The sequence below is a fragment of the Manacus candei genome, unplaced genomic scaffold, assembly GCF_025592945.1.
Source record: "Manacus candei isolate 608988 ecotype Guabito, Panama unplaced genomic scaffold, ASM2559294v1 h1tg000083l, whole genome shotgun sequence".
In the NCBI taxonomy this organism is placed as follows: Eukaryota; Metazoa; Chordata; class Aves; order Passeriformes; family Pipridae; genus Manacus; species Manacus candei.
In genome coordinates this window covers 4,620-28,128 of record NW_026138131.1, presented here as the reverse complement: position 1 = coordinate 28,128, position 23,509 = coordinate 4,620, and the positions used below count along the sequence as shown (strand labels likewise).

General features: G+C 32.8%; 1 protein-coding gene across 4 annotated transcripts in view; it reads left to right on the top strand.

The window, feature by feature from the left end:
• LOC127481902 (dystrophin) overlaps window positions 1-22,289 on the top strand; it is a 481,077-nt gene extending 458,788 nt beyond the window's left edge. For 3 of the 4 annotated variants that reach the window (XM_051811717.1, XM_051811718.1, XM_051811719.1), the window contains exons 38-42: window positions 3,382-3,504; window positions 4,967-5,104; window positions 7,010-7,162; window positions 8,089-8,271; window positions 22,032-22,289. In XM_051811717.1, the coding sequence (XP_051667677.1) occupies window positions 3,382-3,504; window positions 4,967-5,104; window positions 7,010-7,162; window positions 8,089-8,271; window positions 22,032-22,235 (801 nt within the window). In that variant the 3' untranslated portion in view covers window positions 22,236-22,289. The remainder of the gene's footprint in view (window positions 1-3,381; window positions 3,505-4,966; window positions 5,105-7,009; window positions 7,163-8,088; window positions 8,272-22,031) is intronic. The other variant, XM_051811720.1, reaches the window with a different exon arrangement.
• Window positions 22,290-23,509: the final 1,220 nt, after the last annotated feature.

Genomic DNA, 23,509 nt, shown 5'->3' with positions numbered 1-23,509 from the left:
CAATTAGAAGTATTCACTGACTTTGTATGAATGTAACAATGATTATTTCATTAACTTACAAAAAATGAACATCTGAGAATTAGTAAGATTCTTTAACTTCTCAAAGTATGAGTAGCCTTTTTTTTTATATAGATTGGGTTTTGAGAGCTAATTTTTCATTAAATGCACTCAGTCTTTTCCTGAGTCTATGATTCACAAAGGTTTGAGACAGAAATAAGTAGATAGAGCTTATATCAATGATATTTCAACTACTCATTTGCACAACTAATTTGATTACTGGATCTGAATTCAGTATGGATTAGGTAATTTTTAGCCATCTGAGTGTGACTTCTGAATTGGAATGAGGAAGGACCTAAGACACCTACTTTCTCTATTATATTTGCTACCTTTATTGTGAAGAGCTATTTGACAGATTAAATCAGGCAGCCATGCAGGTTGGTATACAGGATAATGGGAATGCATGGATCCTGATCTAAAGTATTTTTACTGATTACTGTAATAACACTGGAAATAAATGCACAGAGGATCCATGGCAAAGCAGGAAATAAGCTTTGCAAAAAGCATAAGTGAAGAGACATGGTTTTCATGAGTTGTTTGGGGACTATGCAGTGCTCAATACCCTGCCTAACCAGCACATCTTTGTGGATATTTGGGTTTATTTAGGTTTCATTTCTGAAAGAAAAACAAATAATCTGTGCTCTGAATAAAGGTAATTTTTTTTTTTCCTAATGGCTATCAGTAGTATTTCAGCCATTCCAGTGTGCTTCTCACCTACTTCTTAACAAGTACAAACTGTAGACTGAGGACATCTTGGCAAAAAGCCCAAACAACTGTGTTGTTTGATGTTTTTGCTCTGAACATCTGCTGTCTGCAGTCTGGATTTCTGTCTCAGTTTTACTTTGCACTTCCATGATGTTGTAAGCATACAGAGCTGATGCAGCCTTTGATAGGGTCCTGTGAAATTATTACTTGTATTAGGGAAAAATGAGACTGCCTGTAAGTGGCGTATTGTGGGTCCGCGGTTTGCGTTGCAAGTTGTGGGCTCACTTGGAGAAGGAAAAAAAGTGCTCATCAAGATGAAGTGTCTTCAGAACACAGCCTGCAAATGTCTTTCACCTGGCAACCTTCTCTTTCGGGTGTTCTTCCGTTTATGATTGTAGAGGCAAGATGAGCTGGAATGGCAGTACCGCAGTAATCTTGTACCTGGCAAGATGAGAGGAGTTACATCAGCACACAATTATAATGTTAAATTAGAATTTAGGGGAACTTTTCCAGGGGGCCTTTGGGGAATGGACAACTAGAATGTGATTCCCAAAGGACACCTATAATAATCAGCATTGCATCAGATGGAGAGAAAAACACTTGTCTGAATTATTGACAGTTATACTGACTTGCATTTGGATAAAGGACCAAATTGCTTGGTGCCTTATTTTGTCCATTGTGTAATGTAGGTAATTGCACTTCCCTTAGTCTTCAATTCAGCTTCATGAGCTGAAAAGTTATTAATATATGGTGATATTATACTTCCTAAGTGGATTACTTTTTTTTCCCCATATCCAGGTAAAAATTATTCACGTGGTGAAAGATTAAGACATTCATTCAAGAAGATTGAAAGCTCTCATAACCTATTTTCAATAATTTCTCATCTGTTTTCATATTAGCTATATTTTTTCCAGATACAATTCTCAGAACAACGGTGAAGAAAATAAGAAATTATCTACTAAATTAGTAAATGGTAGTATGTAATGGTCGTGTCCTGAATTAACAAAATGTTCATAGTGTACTGAAATTAGACTTAACATTTTCAAGTAGTCTTTGAACCTCATTCAGTTATTGGAATTTAATTTAATATTTTTCTTTCCGCTCTCCTTTTCATCAATATTTTTAACCTTTTTTATAGATTATAAAACTTATATTCCAGTTTTATTAGTTGGTTTGTCTTTTAATGAGATTTAAGTACTTTAGAAAATATGCTTCAGAGTGTTTGAGAAGAAATTACTGTGTAGTATGCTATTATTTCTACCTCAGTTGAAGTGCTTGCTGAGTGCAATTTTGAGCTTCTTGATGAAAATTTGTGAACACAGGATTATTCTCTATAAATATTGTACATTATTATATTTTCATTAATGTTTGTGAGTGCAAAATCTGTGTCATTAAAATAATCAACTAAATACAATTAAAACTTTTCTACCCTGATTCTTCCAGGTCATCTCTGAACAACTGAGAACAAATTTCAGTTGACATCCAGTCTCTCTTCTTTTATCTGTTTAATTTTGATTGTTACCATCTTCATTACAAGTTTTTGCATATAATAATAACAACTAATTATACTGGAGGGAAGAGTGAAAGAGAGCTGGTTAGAATATAATGTGCTTATGTCTTTAACAGGGTGACAAGTGTATGTCCAAGAGTTCCTATAATGTTATAAAGTATTAATTACCTTTAAATCTAAATATTATGCAAAAACTGTTGAGATTTTTTTCTTGTTCTTGCATTTGAAGCTTTGAAAGAAGAAAGCTTTTTCTGTTGATCCTTTGCAATGCACTTAATAAATATATTGTATATTGTACATTAAACTATTCACAGGCACTCATGTATCAGATCAACAAAGGGTGGTGTATTATTGTTAATAAGTGTCAAGTCTCTTGTTTGAGAGTTTAAAGCTGAATACAAAACTAAAGTACCTTAATTTTACTGTGACTTATTTTGGAGCAATTGAGTCTATTTTGTTTGGTTGACAGTTGTTTGGTCCAGAATTTTTGTTGAGACTTTTTGAAACAGAAGCTCTTTTACTGAAGTTTTGTTGTTTTTTTTTCAATATGTTATATAATATTATTAGAGGAATATTTTACACAGAGATTTTGTCCTTTGTTTTGTATAATTTACCTGACACTTTCCCTGTTTTTTGTGAGAGAGCAATAATTTCAAAACTGAACCAGAGTATCATTAAAATTTTCTCGATTGGTAATAGTAGGGTTTTTTCATCTGAATGTATTGCTTGTTGTTGTATGAATAATTTCTGACAAACCAGACTTAACCAAATAGTGTAAACATCTTTTTTTTTAGACAAATTTTTATATTACACTGTTTATTTGTACCTTTTCTTACACACACATTGGAAACTATCTTTTTTTTTTTCTTTTCATTTTCACTCACCATAAAATTCTTTTGTTTACTTGCATGAAAATCCTACATCTATTCCTATCTTTATTTGTATCTTTGGGTACTTTGAGTTGTATGGTGTAGATATTTTTCAGTGTGATGGAAAGTCTACCATTATTTTAGCAATAGGGGATAGAACAGATGTCTCTTTTCATTTATGTCTCTTATAAAATTATTGTGTGCTTTAAATAAAAAATCTTTGTATTTCTCCCATTTTAGCCCTTCATTCCTGTGAAGGAATTGGAGCAATTTGACTTCGATATACAAAAAATGCTTGAACCACTGGAGGTTGAAATTCAACAGGGAGTGAATCTGAAAGAGGAGGACTTCAATAAAGATATGGTAATTTGGCTGAAATGGAAGTCTGAGCAAACTAGACATGGAGATGAAGAAACCCGAGTTAAAATTAGAAACCCATATTTGTGTTAGGATCTGTAGATATAACTTGGGCAAAATTTTACTGTGTTAATATATTATAAAATCAAAAGTCCCAAATTAGCATTAACTAAAATTTTTAGTGCTAACTTAATTTCTAGTTTATCAGAAAAAAAAAAATTTGATCCTTATGAAAACACTAAACAGACCAAGAATATTATCTACGGGTTGTATATAGTACCAGCAGTATTAGAGAATAGGCAATGAATATTAAAACCTCTGCAGCAGCATGAAGACCAAGGAAAGTCAGAACGATGTATCTAAATGGGCAATGTAGTAAAAGAATACATTCACTAAAAATAAATGCTAATCAAAAAGAATGTCACTTGCTAATTTGTTCTTAACCAATCTTCTTATAACATGCAATTTAAATAGTTTTTTTGTCTGTCATAAGCTTTATTACTCACGTTTGCTGACTGCAAGGAGTAAAATCATTTATGTATATTAGGGGGGAAAAAAGAGAAAAGAGAAGTTAAATACTGCTGGTTTTTGCTATTATTGCCATTGTGGTATGTTTTCTCCAAAGTGATTTTCAGAGAGATAACATTTCTTGGCTGTGCAATAATGGAGATTCATCTTTAAAACCTGCTCTTCATGAATCCTCAGAAAGATCAAATATATATTTGTTTCTAACAAATGTAAAGACTCAATATTATTTCCCTTCTAAGGAAGTCCTCAAAAATGTCTATTTTATGTCAGTGCTGGGAGGAATCTTTACAGGACTTTTTTTCATTTATGCAGGAAAAATAACAGTTAAGGCAGCATGTACTGCAGTGGTAAATTCTAAGTGAATCAAGTTTGAAGGGGCAATTTCCACTGCTTGAGCATATTTGGTTCCCTTTCTTTACATCCAAATGTTCACTGTGGTACAAGACACCCCCACTGGGTGGCACAGATTCAGCTTCTGCATAAAAAATATTTAACGATACCATTTTTCCTTCCAGAATAGCTGGTTTGCAAAGTGATGATACATGGAATGGTCAGGAATTGCATGGTCTCCTGCTGTACTGGCACTTTCAATCACTGCTGACAGTAATTTGGAATATTTTGGATATATCTATTCTTTTTGCTTTAAAGTAAAATATATTTCACCTTTTGGCCTTTAATGTTTTCATCCTGTTGTCCTGGATGTTACATAAAGTCTAACATCAAATGTGTAGGTTTTCAGTGCTGTCTTACTTTTATCCTTCAAGTGGCTACATGTGTTGTAGAAAGCAAGTGTAAGTTACTCAGTCTTCAATACAGAACTGCAAGTAGCTGTTACATGCCTACTTTAGCAGAGGAAAGATATTTTTGTATGTCTGTATCTCTTAGTTAAGTAATAATTAGATTAAGATGCACGTTATTTTGTGGGTTTTTTTAAACTCAGAGTGAAGAGGATGAGAGCACAGTGAAAGAATTGCTGCAAAGGGGCGACAGGCTTCAAAAGGGAGTCACAGATGAGAGAAAACGTGAGGAAATAAAGACAAAACAACAGCTGTTGCGGACTAAACATAATGCCCTCAAGGTATAGGAGCTACAATTATAAGCACATGCTACTAAAACCATTTTTGTCTTCATTTCAGGGCACTGTTTTGTTAAATGAGTCTTCATTACTATTTAGAGATGAGTAACCTGAAACTATTTGGCTACAGATGTATTTTCTTATGCTGTTCTCTTGATGCCTTGCAAAAGGCATTTTACGATCTCCATCTTAAGAAGTACTGTCTTATCCACAGTATTACAATTGTGTGATTGCCACTTGGACAACAATGATTGCTTTGATAATCCCTTTTTTAATATGTGATGTGTGTTTTATATTTCTCCAACAGCAGTCAAGACTGAATCAGTTTTCACAAACTTATATTCTCAGTTGCATAACATACTTCTGGCCATGAATGAGTCGGTTTCTCCTTTAGTAAAATATTTACACACTGCATTCTTCAGTTACAAGGATGGCTCCAGCCACTCTAGAGCAGGGGGGGTGGTAGTACCAATAGACTGAGCAGCTAAGGAGGCTGGAAACCAAAACTGCATATGAAAATTCTGTGTTGCCACAATCCTGGAGGTATAACGGTATGATGTTGTTCCTAGAAACACACATGGTGAGACCTATTTGGGCCAGCTAATACGTGTAATTGGAAGTGTTGTCTTTCCATGGAAAAATAAAAGTGAGGAAAGATAGAATCTTACAGTTGTAGAGTCACCTTGGTCACTTACCTGGTGCTGTAGGCTCTGGCTGCTATAGAAGAATTTTTATCTCGTCAGCAAGTAGAATTTTAATTTCTTTTGATAATTTTGATTAAGTTGTCCTTGGTTTGGGGAACATGGCATGTTTACATCTTATTATTACTTACTTTTAAGCAGCCTCTTTCCTTTCCTGTGGATTTCATTCCAATCCTTAAAATTTTGCAGATCTGTGTGAATTCAGGAGAAGGATAGCTGGAATGTACTATTGTTTTGTCCATATTTAAAAGAGCCTGGAAATCTATTAGGTGTATCTTCAACTGTTCCAAGCTAAATGGAAGCAATTCATAACTTTTATGTTGGAGAAACAAGAACAATATTTCTAGCCCTATGCTATTGACCAGATCCTTGCTGGCTGTTTTATGGAAGAGAGTGATAGATTTTCCTTTGGGTGACTCAGTTAAGGCATTCACCCTTGTCAAACAAAATTCAACGATTGTTGAGGCAAATTCATCTGAGTGTTTTTATATAAAATGTACTAGGAATTTTTAAATTTACTTCTTAATAAGAAGTTATAGTAATTAAAATATTCTCTCAATTCTCTGCAAGCAAAGTTAAGCAGCTGAAGCACATATGTGTTTAATAACATTTATGGGGGAAAAATCATACATTCTTTACCTTCCTGCTAAAGAGAAATTTTAATACCTTTAAAAGTGGAGTTATAAACACAAGACATTTATTATATACATGGTATTTAATTTAGAAGAAGGAAACTTGTCTTTGCATACATTTCTGCATTGCAATGACTTTCATTTGAATAGCTACAGAGTTTCATGCAGGCTAGAAATTCACAGGAGACCACAAAATACAGAAGCCCCACTTTTGGCTAGATACTAAGTGGGCTGTGTTTCCATCTGTCCAGTAAGTATTCTGAGCAGAAGTGTTTTATATAAAATATTGACATTTATGTAAGAGTCTTAACTTCTATGAATATTGATGACTGTCTGAGTGGTTTATTCAACATGTGAACAAAACTGAATTAGGTAACTTCCTTTAAAACAAACAAACCAAAAATTGTTGAACTGATGAAAATATGTTCAATTACTCATATACTTGCTTTAAATATCAACATTTAATTAAAAAAATAGTGGCCTTGTACACTTTTTTCCCTACAGTGTTCACACACGCCAATTCATATTTTATAAGCCTTTAATTCATATTCTAATAATGTCTGCACTGTGAACAGGACTTGAGATCTCAAAGAAGAAAAAAGGCTTTAGAGATTTCTCATCAATGGTATCAGTACAAGAGGCAGGCTGATGACCTAATGACATGGCTGGATGACATTGAGAAAAAGTTAGCCGGTCTACCAGACCAGAAAGATGAGCAGAAGCTAAAGGTAATGTTGTTTTGGGTTGAAAATGGTAGATATTTTGAGTGATAGTTTGTCAGTTCAACAGACAGCAAATGCAACAAACAATAATATAGATATAGAAAATTAGCAGTTTTCTTCTTATTTCTATTTATAGTAAAATGAACCCTAATTATCTGTGTTCAAACTGACATTTCTTTGTTGTACTATATTTTGTATTTGTTTGTTATACAGAATGTTATATAAATAATTTGAAACACACTAAATATAATGTTTTATCAGTAATACAAAAAGTGTGCAATGTATTAAGAAGCATCAAATGTTTTCTAGTAAAAATTGTAATTGATTTTGTGTATCTTTGTTCCAGATGAACAAATGACTTACCGATATATGGATGACCTCTATCACATGTTAGCACATTCATTTTCATCAGAGCATACTCATATGTCACTGTCAAAGTCTATAGATTTATTTACATACTGTCAAAGATTTTCCTGGTTTATTTTACATCGTCTTTCTTTGCTTCATTCTCTGTTGAGTTTCCCACAGAGTAAAATAGGAGTTCACTAATACATTAAAGAGTCTAATAATATATTTGTGAGCTGTTCGAACAATATTTGTCCTGAATATCCTGACCCTTATTGAGAAAATAATTTCTCCAATTGCCCATCCCAGTGTACTAGCAAGAATCTGAATGTGGAAACTGTTGGCCTTTGCTAACAGTTTCAGAGAATACTAGCAGTTAGTATCTCTACAGCCCATCTCCAAGAAGGTTCTTCAATTTCAATTATCTTTGTTTTGTTTAAATGTAAAATAAGATATGAAATAGCTGTAAATTTTAATTGTAACAATAAAATGGAAATGGATTTTCTGACAGAAGTATTTTGCTAATTTCAAGTTGATTGATCTAGTTAGCTAACTGTCCTGGGCCCTGTATTGGTTTTGCTCACTAGGAGATTGGTGGAGAATTGGAGAAGAAGAAGGAAGATCTGAATGCGGTGCACAGGCAGGCTGAACGCTTGTCTAAGGATGGGGCTGCAAAAGCAGTGGAGCCAACCCTGATACAGCTCAGCAAGCGCTGGCAAGATTTTGAGAGCAAATTTGCTCAGTTTCGAAGACTCAACTATGCACAAATTGTGAGTTGTTACTGGCAAACCCATATGTTTGCAACTGCTACTACTAACAGCATCCTACTAACAGTGAGAGCTTCAGGGTCACTGTCAACTCTTCAGATATTAATAAGAAAAACCCTATTGTCTGCAAGTGGGGGAATCTTTATATACTCCAATACAATAGTGCTCTGCTTTTGTCTTAAAATTGCCCTTAAGTTATATCAGTTAATAAGAAAAAACTCAGCAATGAAAAATTTGTGTTTATTTCTGTTGCCTCATTATTTTTCCATAACATTTATCAGTTTAGAAACATTAGTTTACCATGCATCTATTTGGTTCACTGAACATGTAAAACACAAAAATTGTCTTTTCCAAACTACCCATCTCATGCCAATTTTAATTGGTTTTTTTATTTGTCCATAACATGTTATACTCACTTTAGGAAGTGACTTGAAAATTTTTTATGACACTATATATACATGGCCTCTTCTTCGAATGCTTAAATTCTCAAAAAAGTTTTTGTAAGAAAGTGTACCCTTAAATTTGACAGGTTGAAAACATAATTTTATGAACCATCTTCATGTCTTCTGATTTTGTTTAGTTGTATATAAAATGTAATTATTCTTACTTGTTTATAAATACTGCGGTAACTGGATAAATAAAAGGGAAATTTTCACTATTCCAGATTTATGATCAAAATATGTATTCAGTGTTACCCATTTAGAAGGTTACCAGAGGTCGCTTTTGCACTTATAAGGTTTTGCCTTGCTATTCCTACTACTCTGCTTATTGTCTTCTGGGCTTTATGAAGAAAGATGAGACCTGCTCTCAAGGAATTTTTTGCTTTATGTACTCTTCTGTAATCTTAAGGTGCCAGTGGATAAAGGGTGTTTCATCAAAATACAGTTTTATTTATTTATTTTTAAATGCACCTAGATTGCAGAGAAAACATACTGACAGAATAATGAAATTTTGAATATATGAAGTGTTACTTTTAATTGATATAAAGTATGCTTTAAAAAATGAAAAAAGTTCTAAAAATCAGCATTATGTATAACCTTTTGAGAAATATATTCCTCTATATAATGTATTATATTGTGTATTTTTAACTTTTCTAATATTAAATAATGTATGTGTAAAACTAATACTTTGGACAGTTATGCAGTTGATGGAAACAATCAGAGAAACATTAACTTTGGTTTGTATGTTATTAAATCTTGTTCCATCTGATTACACTCTTCAGATTACTATGGTTTATATTAAACTTGATGGATGTAATCAGGTGCAAATTGTTTATATTGACATGGAGCTAGAGCAAGCTTCACTTTGTCTTGTAAATGAGTTGACTTTTTTTTATAATGAATATATTTGCTCCTTTGATAAGCAAGTAAGGGATCAGATTGTGCATGCAATTTATATAAAAACATTATGCTGGCAATGCACTTTTTATGTCACCCACCACCTACCATGACAGGAGATGAATATATCCATTATAAAATTTTACTAGCAGATCAATAAACTTTATATTAGCATATTTTTATATAAAATATGTAAGGTAGATACATAAGCACATATGTTTTTAATTCCTCAGAGGAATACATTCATCAACTTTTTAAACTCATGTAACCATTATATATGTTTATATTGTTAAAATATATAATTTATATAATATATAACCTTTTAAGGTTAAGTTTTTTATAATTCTCAGATATTCCATGCAAGAAGGATACTTGTTAGAATTTATCTAGGGAATAAGGTCATTCAATGAAAGTTACATGTACACAGGACAATTACTGTATCCTTCTCATTTCTCATGAAAAATGTCTTGCTGTTTTGACAGTGACTGAGGTGATATTCATATGAAATATTTTGGAGGTTATATAGAAGCTACTGAAACTTGAGAGGGGCAGTGTATTTTCATTACTAAAATCAGAGTGCAAAGTGCAACTGCCTTGTAATTGTTATTATTTTGACTTTGCTGAATCAGTGAAACAGAGAATTTCTCAAGGGGTTTTTTTTCTTTTTTTTTTAAACAGCATAAAAACCTACCTCACAGGGATGTTGTGAGGATTCATTAATTGTTTGTGAAAGATTTTAAAATACAAAAGAAAAATGAAAATTCAAACTATTCATTTGAACACATGCATATACCAGCAAAAATATCTTTCACAGAGATTTTCTATGTTAACCACCAACTAAATAAAACCATACAATAAAAATATAAAATTGATTTTTTCTTTAAAACAAAACAAATAGCTGTATTTTTATTTATAATTGATGATGTATTCGATAACAGTTATTTAACAACTGAAGGTTGTTATTATAAATCAATGAGGATTTAGTTGTATGTATATCTTGCAATCTGTTATGCTTCATTGAATAAACATAGCAAGACTGCACTGAAGAAAACCTTTAATTATGTTGCTTAATGACAGATTTGCATTTCTTACCTTTGTTGGAGATAATACATTTTTGATATCAAAGTGTGAAATTAAAATTATCATTCTCCCCTGGATTTTACTTTTCCCCAATATTTGTTGGGAAGATCTGTCAGAAAGATATAGAAACCATGACCTTATAAGAATTTATTCTCTCTGTCATGGCAGATTCTTGTAAAATCCTGATTGTCTTACAAATAGGTAGCAGTAAATACCCAACAACTAATTGACAAGTATATATGGGTGTATATTTATAAAATGGGATTTTCTGTCACCACTTTTGATGATAGAATGAGATGCAGTTATATTACCTCAAACACTTCATGTTCTGTTTAATGACATTTTTGAGACATTAATCAATTTGGTGTAGTGGTCCTCGATGTGACATTCTATAGGGAAAAAGGTGGGTTCATTGCTTTCACAGGTTAAACATGGCACACAAACACAGAAATGCAACCACACAAAACCCAAAATGACACTGAGTGGAAAAAAAAAATTGGAGTCCTTGTTGTCTTGCAAGATTCTTCTCTCACACAATGTCTTTATTCATATGTGGCAAAATAAACAGTTGGCAAAAAATTGAGATTTTCAGGCAGTCAGATTTATAATTCTGTTCTAAGACAAGTTAGATGTTTTACTTCATTTTAGCTAAAAATTTCCATTTGAAATCAGTTTTTAGTAATTTCAGTTGTGAAATTCAAATAGCTTACTAAAGAGTTGAATATTTTACTATAATGTTTTAAAATTATGATTAACCATAATCCCTTTGCTATTCATGAAAGTGTAAGGTTCTCTTCAAAAAGCAAGCCATTAAAGCAAACCATTAAAGTTTAATCCTAGATCAAAATGAATTTTTTGTGTACTAAAATTGCACATCTGTTGAAAAAAAATTCAGTAAAAATTGTAACATTAGAGAGGTTTATGGACATTTATTTCTAAAATTTCTCTGCAGAATCTGAAATCATTAAGCCTTGTCAGTCACACAGTATTTTCATAAAAGTTGTTGATTCCCTCTGCTACAGTCTAAACCTCTAAAAACAGTAACTTAAAATCTTTCAGTTACAGTTTTTCAGCAACAGTTTATGTCACAGTAATGTAGCTGTTGCAGAGAAAAAGCAGGTAGTTTAATTCAAGTCAGAATCAAAATCAGTTATTATTATGTTGATTACATTTAACTAAATTAGCTTTACTTAATGTCTGTTTTATAAAAAAAAATGTTCCAATGCTTTCATTTCATCAGTCTCTGAGTGTGTTTGTATCATGGCTCAGTTTAGATTTTCCTGAGCTGACTGAAATTACTCTGAGTACTGAAGGCCTTTATCGTGAGAAAACATTTTCTAGATCAACACAGGTGCAAAGCCTACACTCTAAATTCTTACTTCATATGTCCTATTACCATATTTTATCAAGCTGTTCAACATTCTTTCTGCAGTTATATGTGGTGGTCTTTTAGTTTTTCTCTCTCAGCTGAACTATGCATACTGTAAATAGTAAGCCAGAGTATTTTTAAGACAAGAGAGTCACTTGCAATCTGTCAAAATTATGTATCTATTGATGTACATATAAGGAAAAAGATAGGCTTATCTAAGTAACTTCAGTAATTTTATTACACACAAACATTCTGTTGAAATTTATGGTCATTTTACTAGTGAAATATTTGGGCCTGGATGTTGGCCATACAGAGAAAGATATTAATATTGATCAAATGATAAACGTCAGGAGACACTGTCTTTTTCATACCAATTAGACTATGTATTGAACAAGAATGAATAAGGAAAATAGCTATACAAAACATGCATTTGTTTTTATAAGGTAAGTGATTTAGTCTGAGCAGTTCAATAGTTATCTGCAACATGAATAAAGTACCAGCACTCTTAGTTCTTACTGTGAACTAACATAAGCTTCATTTTTCCAAATAAAAGACATTATTCTGCTTAAGATTCTGTAAAGCATTCGCAAATTCAAAATGCCTGTTTCTCAACTGGATGAGGAATTCAGGTGAGAGAGTATGTGATCAACTTCTGGAACCAGATTTAACTGGTCAAGTTTACATATGAAACTCAAGAGTTTGTTGAAGTCCAGTCTTTTAAGGGCATCTTGCAGTTTTGAGTTATTATTTCCCTGTGGAGCTCTATTTAATTAATTTAATTAAATTTAATTTTTTTTAACTGTTAAAATATATATCAAAATATTTTATAAAATATAAATCAATCATTAATTGAAATAAATCTATGACAGATAAACACAGGACTTGATGTTCTAATTATCTGTCTGCATCTAAATAACATGGATACTTCAGTGGCAATGTACTACCATTGTTTTCAGTTGTTGTTTTCCATGGTTCTCACAATCAGGAGCAGTGTAATGAAGTGATTTTCTTCTCTTATCCCTGCTTAAATGTTTCTTGGGTTAAATAAAGGAGTAATGGTTGCCGAGAAGGGGCAGACTAATTCTTCTTTGTTCCTAGAATGAGTGTGAGAGAGAGATATAAATAAGATATAAGCAAGAGAAAAGACATTAGAAGAGCAAAACAGGAAAATACCTACTGGACAAAAGAAAAGAACTATATAGTGATGGATTAGTATCCAATTCACCTATGAGCTTTGGATCTCTTAAGAACAGCCCAGGGGTGATCCTGTGACACCATTTAACTTTTCTGACATTGACAGTGGCAGCTTTTTAAACAAATAGATTTGAATAGCATATATAAAGACTGGGCTTTCTTGACTGTGATCTGCAAAAAAACATGAGGATGATTGAGAAACATTGGGAAAAGAATCACAGCTTGATGTTTGCACCCATTTTCTAGCATCCATCGACCTGGAAATGGGTATTAGAAAATATATTCCAAATAGTTTAACTGTATTTAAAATACTCTAATTATCTGTCTGACAGGAAAGGTATGGGAAAGATGGGACAATATCTACTGAAGAGGGATATTGTCTTTGATGTACTTCAAGAAGAGCTAGTTTTATAGATGTATTTTAAAAGGCACTTTACCTTCTCTGTCTAAAAGGAATGTATACAGTGTTGTGGTAATTTTAAGTGAAGAGGATACATAGCCTTTTTTATAGAAGTGGGCCAGTTTACTGTGCTATTTTGAGTTTTTCTTAAACATATTTTTCTTATCTCATATTTCCTTGGTAATTCTGTACAGCATTCACTCTCATCATTGCAAATCTTTAGTATTTTAATAGGATTAAGTTTAAAAATCCCATTTTGTGGATGACAGAACTTTGCAGAAGAGGTTTTTGTCTGCTGCTTTTCGTTATCTGTTATAAACTTCAGGGAAGTAATCTAAATTACATTCTCAAGTTTAAAAGTGAAACTCTACATCTTTACTTTATCACATAGGAATGAATACTCTTGCTCTAACATGAACTAAAGCAGGTTTAAAATGTTGTCTTTAAATTGTATGAAGTAGTGATACAAATATAGTCTTAGCCACACCACAGGCTCTTCTTACTCTTCTCTGTATGGTTGAGATGGAAACAAGGCCATCAGCCTTTGGTTAAAGAATCATGTGCAACAACACCATGTTTTGCACCCTTTTAATTATCTTCTGACAAAACTGAGCATTATACTAGTATAATATATTTGTCCTTTTAATTACACAGTTATTTGGAAAGCAAGGCAGCTAATTACCATCCTATGTTCTCTGATATAGTGTATTATGATTTATTAGCATAATAAATTCCATGGTGGGGATTTTGGTGTCAAAATTATTTGGCTCTAAATAATAAGGGAAAAGACCTGCTGCAGAGTGATCTGGCCTTAAGTAACAGTATCTTTTGAAGAGATGATGTTCATCTCTTGTCTACATTTCAGAATGTCAACATTACTCATGGGGTTTTTCGTTTTTTGGTGAGTTTTTTTTGTTTGGGTTTTTCTCATGGATGCATCTGAGTATACAAACAAAGTTGCAGAAGGAGGTAGATTTGTAACTGTACAGTGTGAGTGCTGAATATCTATGTGTGCATATTTAGTTTTCAAAACTGCTGGATTGACAGCAATTTCATTTACATTAAAAAAACTAAATCTATATCTTGAAGTAACAAAAATAGCCCAAGTGACAAAACCTGTTATGTATGATTGTATCTTTATAAATGTAGATTAAAGATGGAAAATAATTAGGTATTGCCTTTTAACATTTCTGAATGGTGTCAGAGTTAAAGGTTAGGACTTTGCACTTTGAAGCTGTTAGCATTCATCACAAATGTCGTATTTTAATGTTATTTTCAGTTTATTTTCTAAATTATGTCAACATTATCTAACAGATGTAGTTTGCATAAATAACTGGAAAGCTAACATCACAAATCAGTTTCAAAATGGTTTAGTCAATTTAGATATCAATAGACTGTATTCTAACATATCTCAGCTTTATTTAACATAAATGAGTTCATGGTAATCAGTCAGTAGAGTTACACATACTATTATTCAAGACAGCCCTAAAGCTTCACACATGAATGCTGTCTAAGGTTATGTCTTTCTTTCATCTTAATAAATCAGCCATTAAATAGTTGGCATTGACCAAAATCTGTTCTTAGTAAGGCTAACTTCCGACATATCGTGTAGAAGACAGTTCTGTCACTATATTCACTGTTTCATCTCTAGAACTTATCACATTCCAAAAACTTTTAAATGTGCTTTGTCTACCAGAAGGTAACACATATAAATCAATTAGAAAAGTATTTTCCAGTGAAAACCTTTTAAAATTATAAATACTATTTTTAAATACCTGTTGAGAACCAGCCTAGGATGTAGCTTTTGCAATGTGTTCTGACTGTTTTCATTCCAAAATGTGACTACCTAAGTATTTCCTTATTTACTGATTTCTAGTACTGATAATGGCTATCTCTTCTGACTCATTGGTAGTTAAAGGAGCTAAAGGCTTATCTCCCCCCAAAATGCTAGTGACTGTATGTGATCTGAGCAGTGTTTGGTAAATGCTTATGATGTACAATCTTTAATGAATTTAATAATTCCTATGTTGCAAATGCCTTTTTTAAAGTCTCATGACAGACATACAGATTTTTTTATCAGTTTTGCTGTAATCCAATTGTTAAAATTAACATATACAATCTTCATCAGAAGTACTTAAGGTATATGCACAATTTATTTTAAAACAAGAGACACTTTCTAAATCCCAGTAGTTACAATTAGTCAATAATGCCATAAAGCTACTTTCTTCAGGACATGGTAACATTACAGCTTTGACATAAGATACACAGTGCTCTGTTTTTATTTTTTCTTTTATTTTCTGAAAAAAAATTACTTCTATTACATATATAAGAGTCTTATAGGCCAGTCTCATCATAGTTCAAATAAATTTCTTTTTCTCTTTGCTTAACAAGTAGATACAAATGGAAGTTGTCAAGTTAAAAGTTAACAGCAGAACTTCTACAATTTCCAATTCAGCTTAAGTCTCTTATTTCTGCGAATATTAGCAGGTCTTTAGTAAGGAGAGATGTGCAGACTTTCAAATAAGCTGCAGCTAAGTTCAGTGTGCAGCACAGCCTCAGCCTGAGGACAGTCCATATCTAGAGGTAGTTATCTAAGCCAGGATAAAACAAATGTATTGTTAAGCAACTGAAGAAGGGATTGCCAAAGGTGTTCATTTTACTACTTGACCAAGTGTCTTTGATATCTTGGAGGGCTCTAAAGGCACGAGGGCGTTAGGAACACAAAGAACTGGCCGTGGCACCAAAATGCTCTACCATAGTTTTTAAACTCTACATGTTTTTCTTACCCTGCGGTAAGAAAAACAAAAAAAACCCAAAGAACTATGGATACTCTGGAATTAATGTCTTAAATTATAGCTTTTGTCTCTATCTTTCTCTCTTCCTCCCCACTCCATCTAAATGTGAAAATAATACATTGATCAGACTGTAGCACGACTGTCTGAGGTTTTGGGAGATGTCCCATAATTTAAGCTTATACGTACACGGAAGAGACCTTTTCTTATGGAGAAAACTGTCACATTTCAATCAAGTTTTGAAGTTGATAAATAAAACAATATAAGTGGAAATAATTTCAGGTTGGTTGATGCCTGTTGATTGATAGTTTTCAAAATCAAAGCCTTCAATTTTCTATTTCTATTTCTAGAATCTAAAGTTTACTGAAATGTTTTCTAATTTGTGCTATTATTAGGAATAACTTCATTTTAACTGGCTTTATTTAATTTTATGTATGGATCAAAAAGATTCAATTTATCATAGAATAAAAACTGCAGCATTTTTCAACCACTAAGATATGCCTTAGCAATGAAGTGTTGTGAAGACATAAAGCACTTTCTGTCCAAGAACAGTGCTGAAAATAGTCATGTGTATTTTTAAAGTTTCTATTTTTTGTATAACTCACAGATGAAATCAGATACAAGCATTAAACTAAATGGTTTGAGTGTTGCAACGTGCAGGATTTTGTAGACTGCAACCATCCATCACTAGAAAAATCATATATATGTGAGAATATTTACATTCTTACTTGAAAATATGATATTTTTTTTTTTATATTTAAGTTGATTTTATTGCTGCCAAGTGCATTTTAAGGCCTTGCCTTCACGGAATGTATAAATTAAGGAATTTATACATTTTTAATCCCGTATTTAGGATTTCAGTCTCTCTGTGCTTGAAAGAGATACTTCTTTTTGTACTGATAGATAATTTGTTTGTGATTGACTAAGGACATCCAATCTAATTTTGAAAATTCCATATTAGCAGTATAATTTTGATCTTCTTCCTACATATATACACACTTACAGGTAAGATATGCTAGCAGCAGGGAAGACAGAATTTATTTTTCTAAATGTTAGCTGACATCACCACTCACAGTTGGCGTAGGAACGGATGAATAAAAGCTTGTTTATAAACATGTACTTGAAAGTGGTTTTATTGATCTCTGACAGCATTTTATCATACTTTTGCATGTTTAATTCTTTATTTGATGGTAAACATGGGCTAGCAAATACCATGTGGTTCACAGTTTGCTCTAAAAAGCAACTGTTCCAAAGTTTATTGGACTCTTTGAGGTATCACTGCCCTTGTCCAGAAGGTGTCCACTATCTGCTGCTTTTTTCTCATATGTAGCACCCCTTTATTTATTCTGGAGAGATCACTGGATTTTACATGCTCATATACCTCAGAGCTGCCTGTAGAGAATACTTTCTCAAGTGTTTCACTTCAGGAAGAGGTACATTTGTTTGTTTTTCCTGAGCTTCTCACCAGGATGCTGCTAGGAGCAGTGTTGTGGTACAGTAGCGCTGATGGGAGTGTTTTGCCGTTTTACTCCTCCCACGTGTTCTGTTTGTGTGAAGTTATTCAATCAAAAGCACAGACAGTAAGGTCTCTATGAGTTTGGAGGCCTGTCGTAAGAAGGGACCCAAAATGGAACAGTTGTCAGGATCTTACACAAAAAAGTTGGAGACTTTCTGGGTGTAAATTCCTGAACAGCAAAAGTGATGTTGGGCTTATTCCCTCTGCAGGAAGAGTAAATAAATGGATGTACTGAGACCAGTGAAATTTGCTTTAACACCCAGTTTCCCACTGTTAAAAAGAAATTAAAAGAATTTTCCAAGGCTAGTTAAGTCTGATGTGACCAGGTGATACTGTGCTACATGTAGGCAATAATGATCACAGGTGTTTGTTTGGAGAAGATGTATGAATTTGTGGCAAACCCTGCATTATTTCTGTACTACTTTTTTGCCTCTTTTTTTTTTTTTTTTGTTGCTGTTTTGTTTGGTTGGTTTGTTTTGCTTTTGCTTACTGGCCTTCTCTATAGGGGCAAGTTCATGAATTTACTTCTTGTGTTTCTGTTGCACCTGGTAGGACTTGATAGGTATCAATAAAATCAGTGTCTGTAGAGTCATGTCTGTGGAAAGATCCTGACCCTTAATTAAAAATATTGTGTAATTATGGGGAAGAAAATTCAGTTTACTGTTCTAGGGTTGATAATGCTTGGTAAAAAGCAATGCCTGAAAAGTCACACCTTACCCAAAATAAGCTGGTTTTTTTCAGAGACTATAAATAATTTGCACAGCAGTCTTATCATTGATAATCAAGGAAAAATAGAAAATAAATTATTATCACTAAAATATTATTTTAAAGAAATAGCAATATAGGAAATGGCCATTTACCCAGCATTTACCAATCACTCTTAAGAGTTTATTTGTATTATATATTTTTAATATTATTTTGGTTTAAGTATTTTTAAGTAACTGTTTAAGTATTTTTAAGTAACTCTGTAATGCATTCTACCACTTTATCAGATTCAACTTACTCAAACCCATTTTTAAACAGTTATATAAAACTTTAATCTCCATTTTCTTATTTATTTTTAATCCTTATAAAATCTTAACCTACCACAGTTCTTAGGGGCAATTTTGGCATTAGCAATTGCGTATATCTTTACTGAATTATTATTATTTTTAATAGTAGTGGCTCCCAGCTGCTACGATCTCCTTTTGCAATTTTTTTCTCAATGTTGGGTTTATGTTGGGATATGATTCAATTACATTACAATATTGGGATATAATTCAGTTTCAGCTTCGCATTTCTAATAAATATGCTTGTCAAGAATATAGGATTGTATCTTCTATGATAAGACAATTCCAGAAAACATAGGGACAAGATAAAATGTTTCCCTTTCTTTGCTGATTAAAATCAGTTCTGATATGCCTACCCTCTATTCCTTACTGCCATATGCCAACTTCTGCCTTGAGTTCTATCATTCTACTGTCAATGAAGGAAAGACAGAGGGAAAGAAACACCTGTGACCTGTTGAAAACCCCATTAAAATCAAAGATACTTAATCCCTAATTTCTCAAGTAGCATCACATTTTCAACTCTTTCATTCAAATAGTATTCAGAAACTAATTAATTTTGACTGTGACTTTTTTTAGAATAAGGTAATAAATAATGTAGCAAAACATGAGGGCAGGTTCTGATAGGCCTCCACTTTTAAATATCAACTTATTTATTTATTTATTTATTTATTTATTTGTCTAGTAGTACTTTCCATTTTATCTACACAATATAAAAAATTGCAGAACTATACAAGTAATCATCCAGCTGTGAGAAATAGGAATGTAAATTTTCCTGTAAAGACAGTGTGAATATATGGTAACATACGGCCCATTTTTCTTTGTAATGGTGATTAAAAGATACTGAATTTTGCCACTATAAATAATTAAATGTGATATACATGAACTGCTCACACATCAGATTTCAGCTTGACTTTTATGTAGTTTCAGGAATTGTCTAGAGCAAGAAGGCAGAGGTTTTATGTACACACATATACATACATGTGTACAAATGACTAAATACATAGTTATTAGCCTAAATTTGGGTTGAAAATATAGACTAATCTAATACAACTATAGAAAAGAATTATATTTTGTGTGTCACTTTACATATTCATGTGACCTCTTTTTGAGTGAATAACCTTGCACACCTAGCATACTCTTTGCATTACTGTGAATAGAAATAGTCCGTCTTCTCAGTCAAAAATAAAAATAAAATTATAGTAAAATGTTCCTTATATGGGTCTGAAGGTCTTTGCTACATTTAGGAGTGTCACAGTTAGTCTTGAGTAATTAAAATATATTGCTGCATAAAGACCTCAGTGGCCTGTCAAAATTCTCCAATTTTCTAATCAACTGGGACAGCTTTTTCTTTAGCTTTACTGGAATAAACTGTTATTTTTGCAGAGCATGTGATTCCTGAAACATATGGGGGGCAAACACAATTTTTTAAAGAAATTTATTTTAAATAATAAAAATTATAGCAGGAGTATGTTAATTAGAGAGGTTTCAGTGTTAGCAGATGTACTGAGAAAAGTCATTTAGTGAGAAAAGTGTAAGCAAAGCAATTAAATTTGCATAAGAAATGGAGCAGAATAAGACAAGTCTACAGATAACTTTATGGGCCTTATATCTGATATGCATACATCTTCTAGAGTGTGCATATGCATATTTTAAGACTCTAAAAAAATTTAAGAACCAGATGACTCAGCTCTGTAACTGAAGAGAGAAATATGTCATGAGTTAAAATGAGACACCTTGCTGAGGTAGAGTGTGTGCTTGTATTTGTTTTCTTTTGCATACTGTGTAGCCAGCTAGTGATATTGTTTTCTTCAGGACCATTGATCCATTATCTTTCACATATATGGCTCCGAAATCCATGATTATCAGTAAGGATGGAATAATATAATTTTTGGAAGTCTACCAACACTTACTTTTAAATGTTCTTTGAGACCCTCAATAAGTAAAGCTTACATTTTTGAGAAGACAGACATCAAACACAAAGGATCTTGGTCCCACACTAGGAGTCCTCTGTGATGTGACAAAACTATCTTAAGCTTACCAAACCACAAATAATTGATATCTTAAATTTTGATTTTTCTAACAGACATGCAGATGATCCAGGGTCTGGAGTTTACCTAAAAGAAGCTATCACAGATCTCCCTGCTCCAAAATACACTTTTAGTATTACTTTTTTATCTATGATCCATTAGCATATCAAATCAGAAATATAGAGAATTTACATAAACAGCCACTTTTTTGTCACCTTTTATGTCAATATGTTTCCAAATACCATAGGTAAAAAGTTTTCTTGGAACTAAAATATTCTGGGATGTCCTTACATTTGGTGTATGCATGTGCTTTCAGAATAGGGTGTCTATTTCATATTTTTCCAGATTAAAAACAAAACAAAACAAAAAATTCCCAGCTTCCTGAAGAGGTATCTTGCTGGTTTTGGTTTTGAGTGGGGTTTTTTTTGTTTTTTTTTTAGAAATATTAATGCATTAAATATGTTTCAAATCACAGAATTCCAATTTATACTTGCTACTTTAAAGAGAAAGGTTTTGTTGAAAGTGTAGAGTCGACATAGTTGGTTTGTGTTGCAGTTTAAGGAATTGTGTCTATTACAGAAATCATTATTTAACTGACACCTTGAAATGATTTAGTATTCTAGATGTGGCATGCATGGAATTTCTATAATGAAGGACAGTTTTTTAAAAAGGTGTGATGATTTAAAATTAAAGAGCTAGCACTAAAATCTCAATAACACCATAATCTCAGGATACTCTTGTGTTTCCTATCTTCATTTTTTGGAGAGTAGGAGAAGAAAAGTTTGCACACTTTTGCATGGATTAATTTCAGTACCTCTCATTTCAAACAGACAAGTGGAGTATGAGTTATCTGTGCCAGAAACCTCAAATATTCCCTTCATTTTTTGTTGGAAGTTACTTTTGATTGTTTCTGGGTTGCAAACTGGAAATTGCATTAAGTTGTAAGTTTGTCTAGTGTTAAGAAACTAAAGGAAGCATTCTGTTGTATATCTATACTAGCAAACAGTTCGTGAAGATACAACTTTTGTGATGACTGAAACTATGACTGTGGAAACCACTCATGTGCCTTCTACATACCTGGCAGAGATTCTTCGCCTTCTGCAAGCCTTGTCCGAAGTAGAAGAGCGCCTTAATTCTCCTGTTCTGCAGGCTAAGGATTGTGAGGATCTCTTCAAACAAGAAGAGTGTCTCAAGGTAAGATAGAAAGATTTTCTTAACAGTGATTGGATTCCATAATTTTGGGGCAGCCTGCACTCATTCTGAGACATCTGTTTTCCAAGTGCTAAGACCCTCTCTGTGATATGTGCATATATGAATGTTTATACAGGAGGGCCCATTGGTGCAAAATAAGAACACCGAAGTGTTTATTTATTTTTATCTCTTTCACCTCTGTTTGGAGGACAAGAGCATTAGGGTGTCTGCAAAGTACATCCTTGAATGGGAGAGAAAGGATGGAGAGGGACAGTTGTATATTTAAAGAGAGAATTTGTAGTTAAAGATTTGTTTGTTTAAATAGAAAAAATTTCTTCACCAAAACAATTGTTAGACACTGGAACAGGCTGCCCAGGGAAATGTCTGAGTCACCATCTCTAGGGGTATTTAGAAGATGTGTAGATGTGGCTCTTAGAGACATGGTTCAGTGGCAAACTTGGCAGTGCAGGGTTAATGGTTGGTGTCGATTTAGATCTTTGCCAGCCTAAATGATTTTATGATTCTATGATTGGTAAGTTAAAGTAATTAGTAAGTAACCCTGTCCACACCCAATCTTGGCTGTTTTATTTTGGTGTAAGATTTTAAAAATTATTTCTATTGGAACAGGAAAAAAACCAAGTAAGATTTAGCTGTTGCATTCCATGTTAGATCAAAGCTTGAAGTCTTATTGGGTCTGTACTCTCTGTAGTTATTATAATTTAATTAGCTAAAAAGAGAATATTGTCCAATAGGTAGATAATGTAGTTAAGAAAAAGCTAATTCAGTATCGTTAGTATGACTTTAAATATTACTGTTTGGTTTCTTCAGTGCTTGTAACGCTGAAATCCCTTGAAATTGGTGGAATTTTTCCAACACAGAATTGACATAAGAAGAGAGTAAGATTAAAGTTGTAAGCCTAAGTAGATGAATGAGTTATCAGCTCTTGCAGAATAATGTTTGTATGAGGAAAGCCTTGTAAAAAATCATGCTCAAGTGCTGCATATAATTGCAGCAATTCCAAATTGTCATCCAGCATGAAGAGAAGACTACATTTCCATTTTTCTGTGATTATTTTGGGAAGGAAAAGTTTTTATAAAAAGTAAACATTAGCCTAAAGAGGCTGGAATTTGCCTACAGTCAGCTATAAGAAAGAACCTTAGAGGGAGAATCAGGGCAGTGCCTCTAGCTAGGTTTTCTGGATTTTCCTCTGTAGAAGCCCATTTATCTCTTTCCACATCGGAGGAAATGTAATAAAACCACATCCATGTGCTACTATTAGCTTCTGT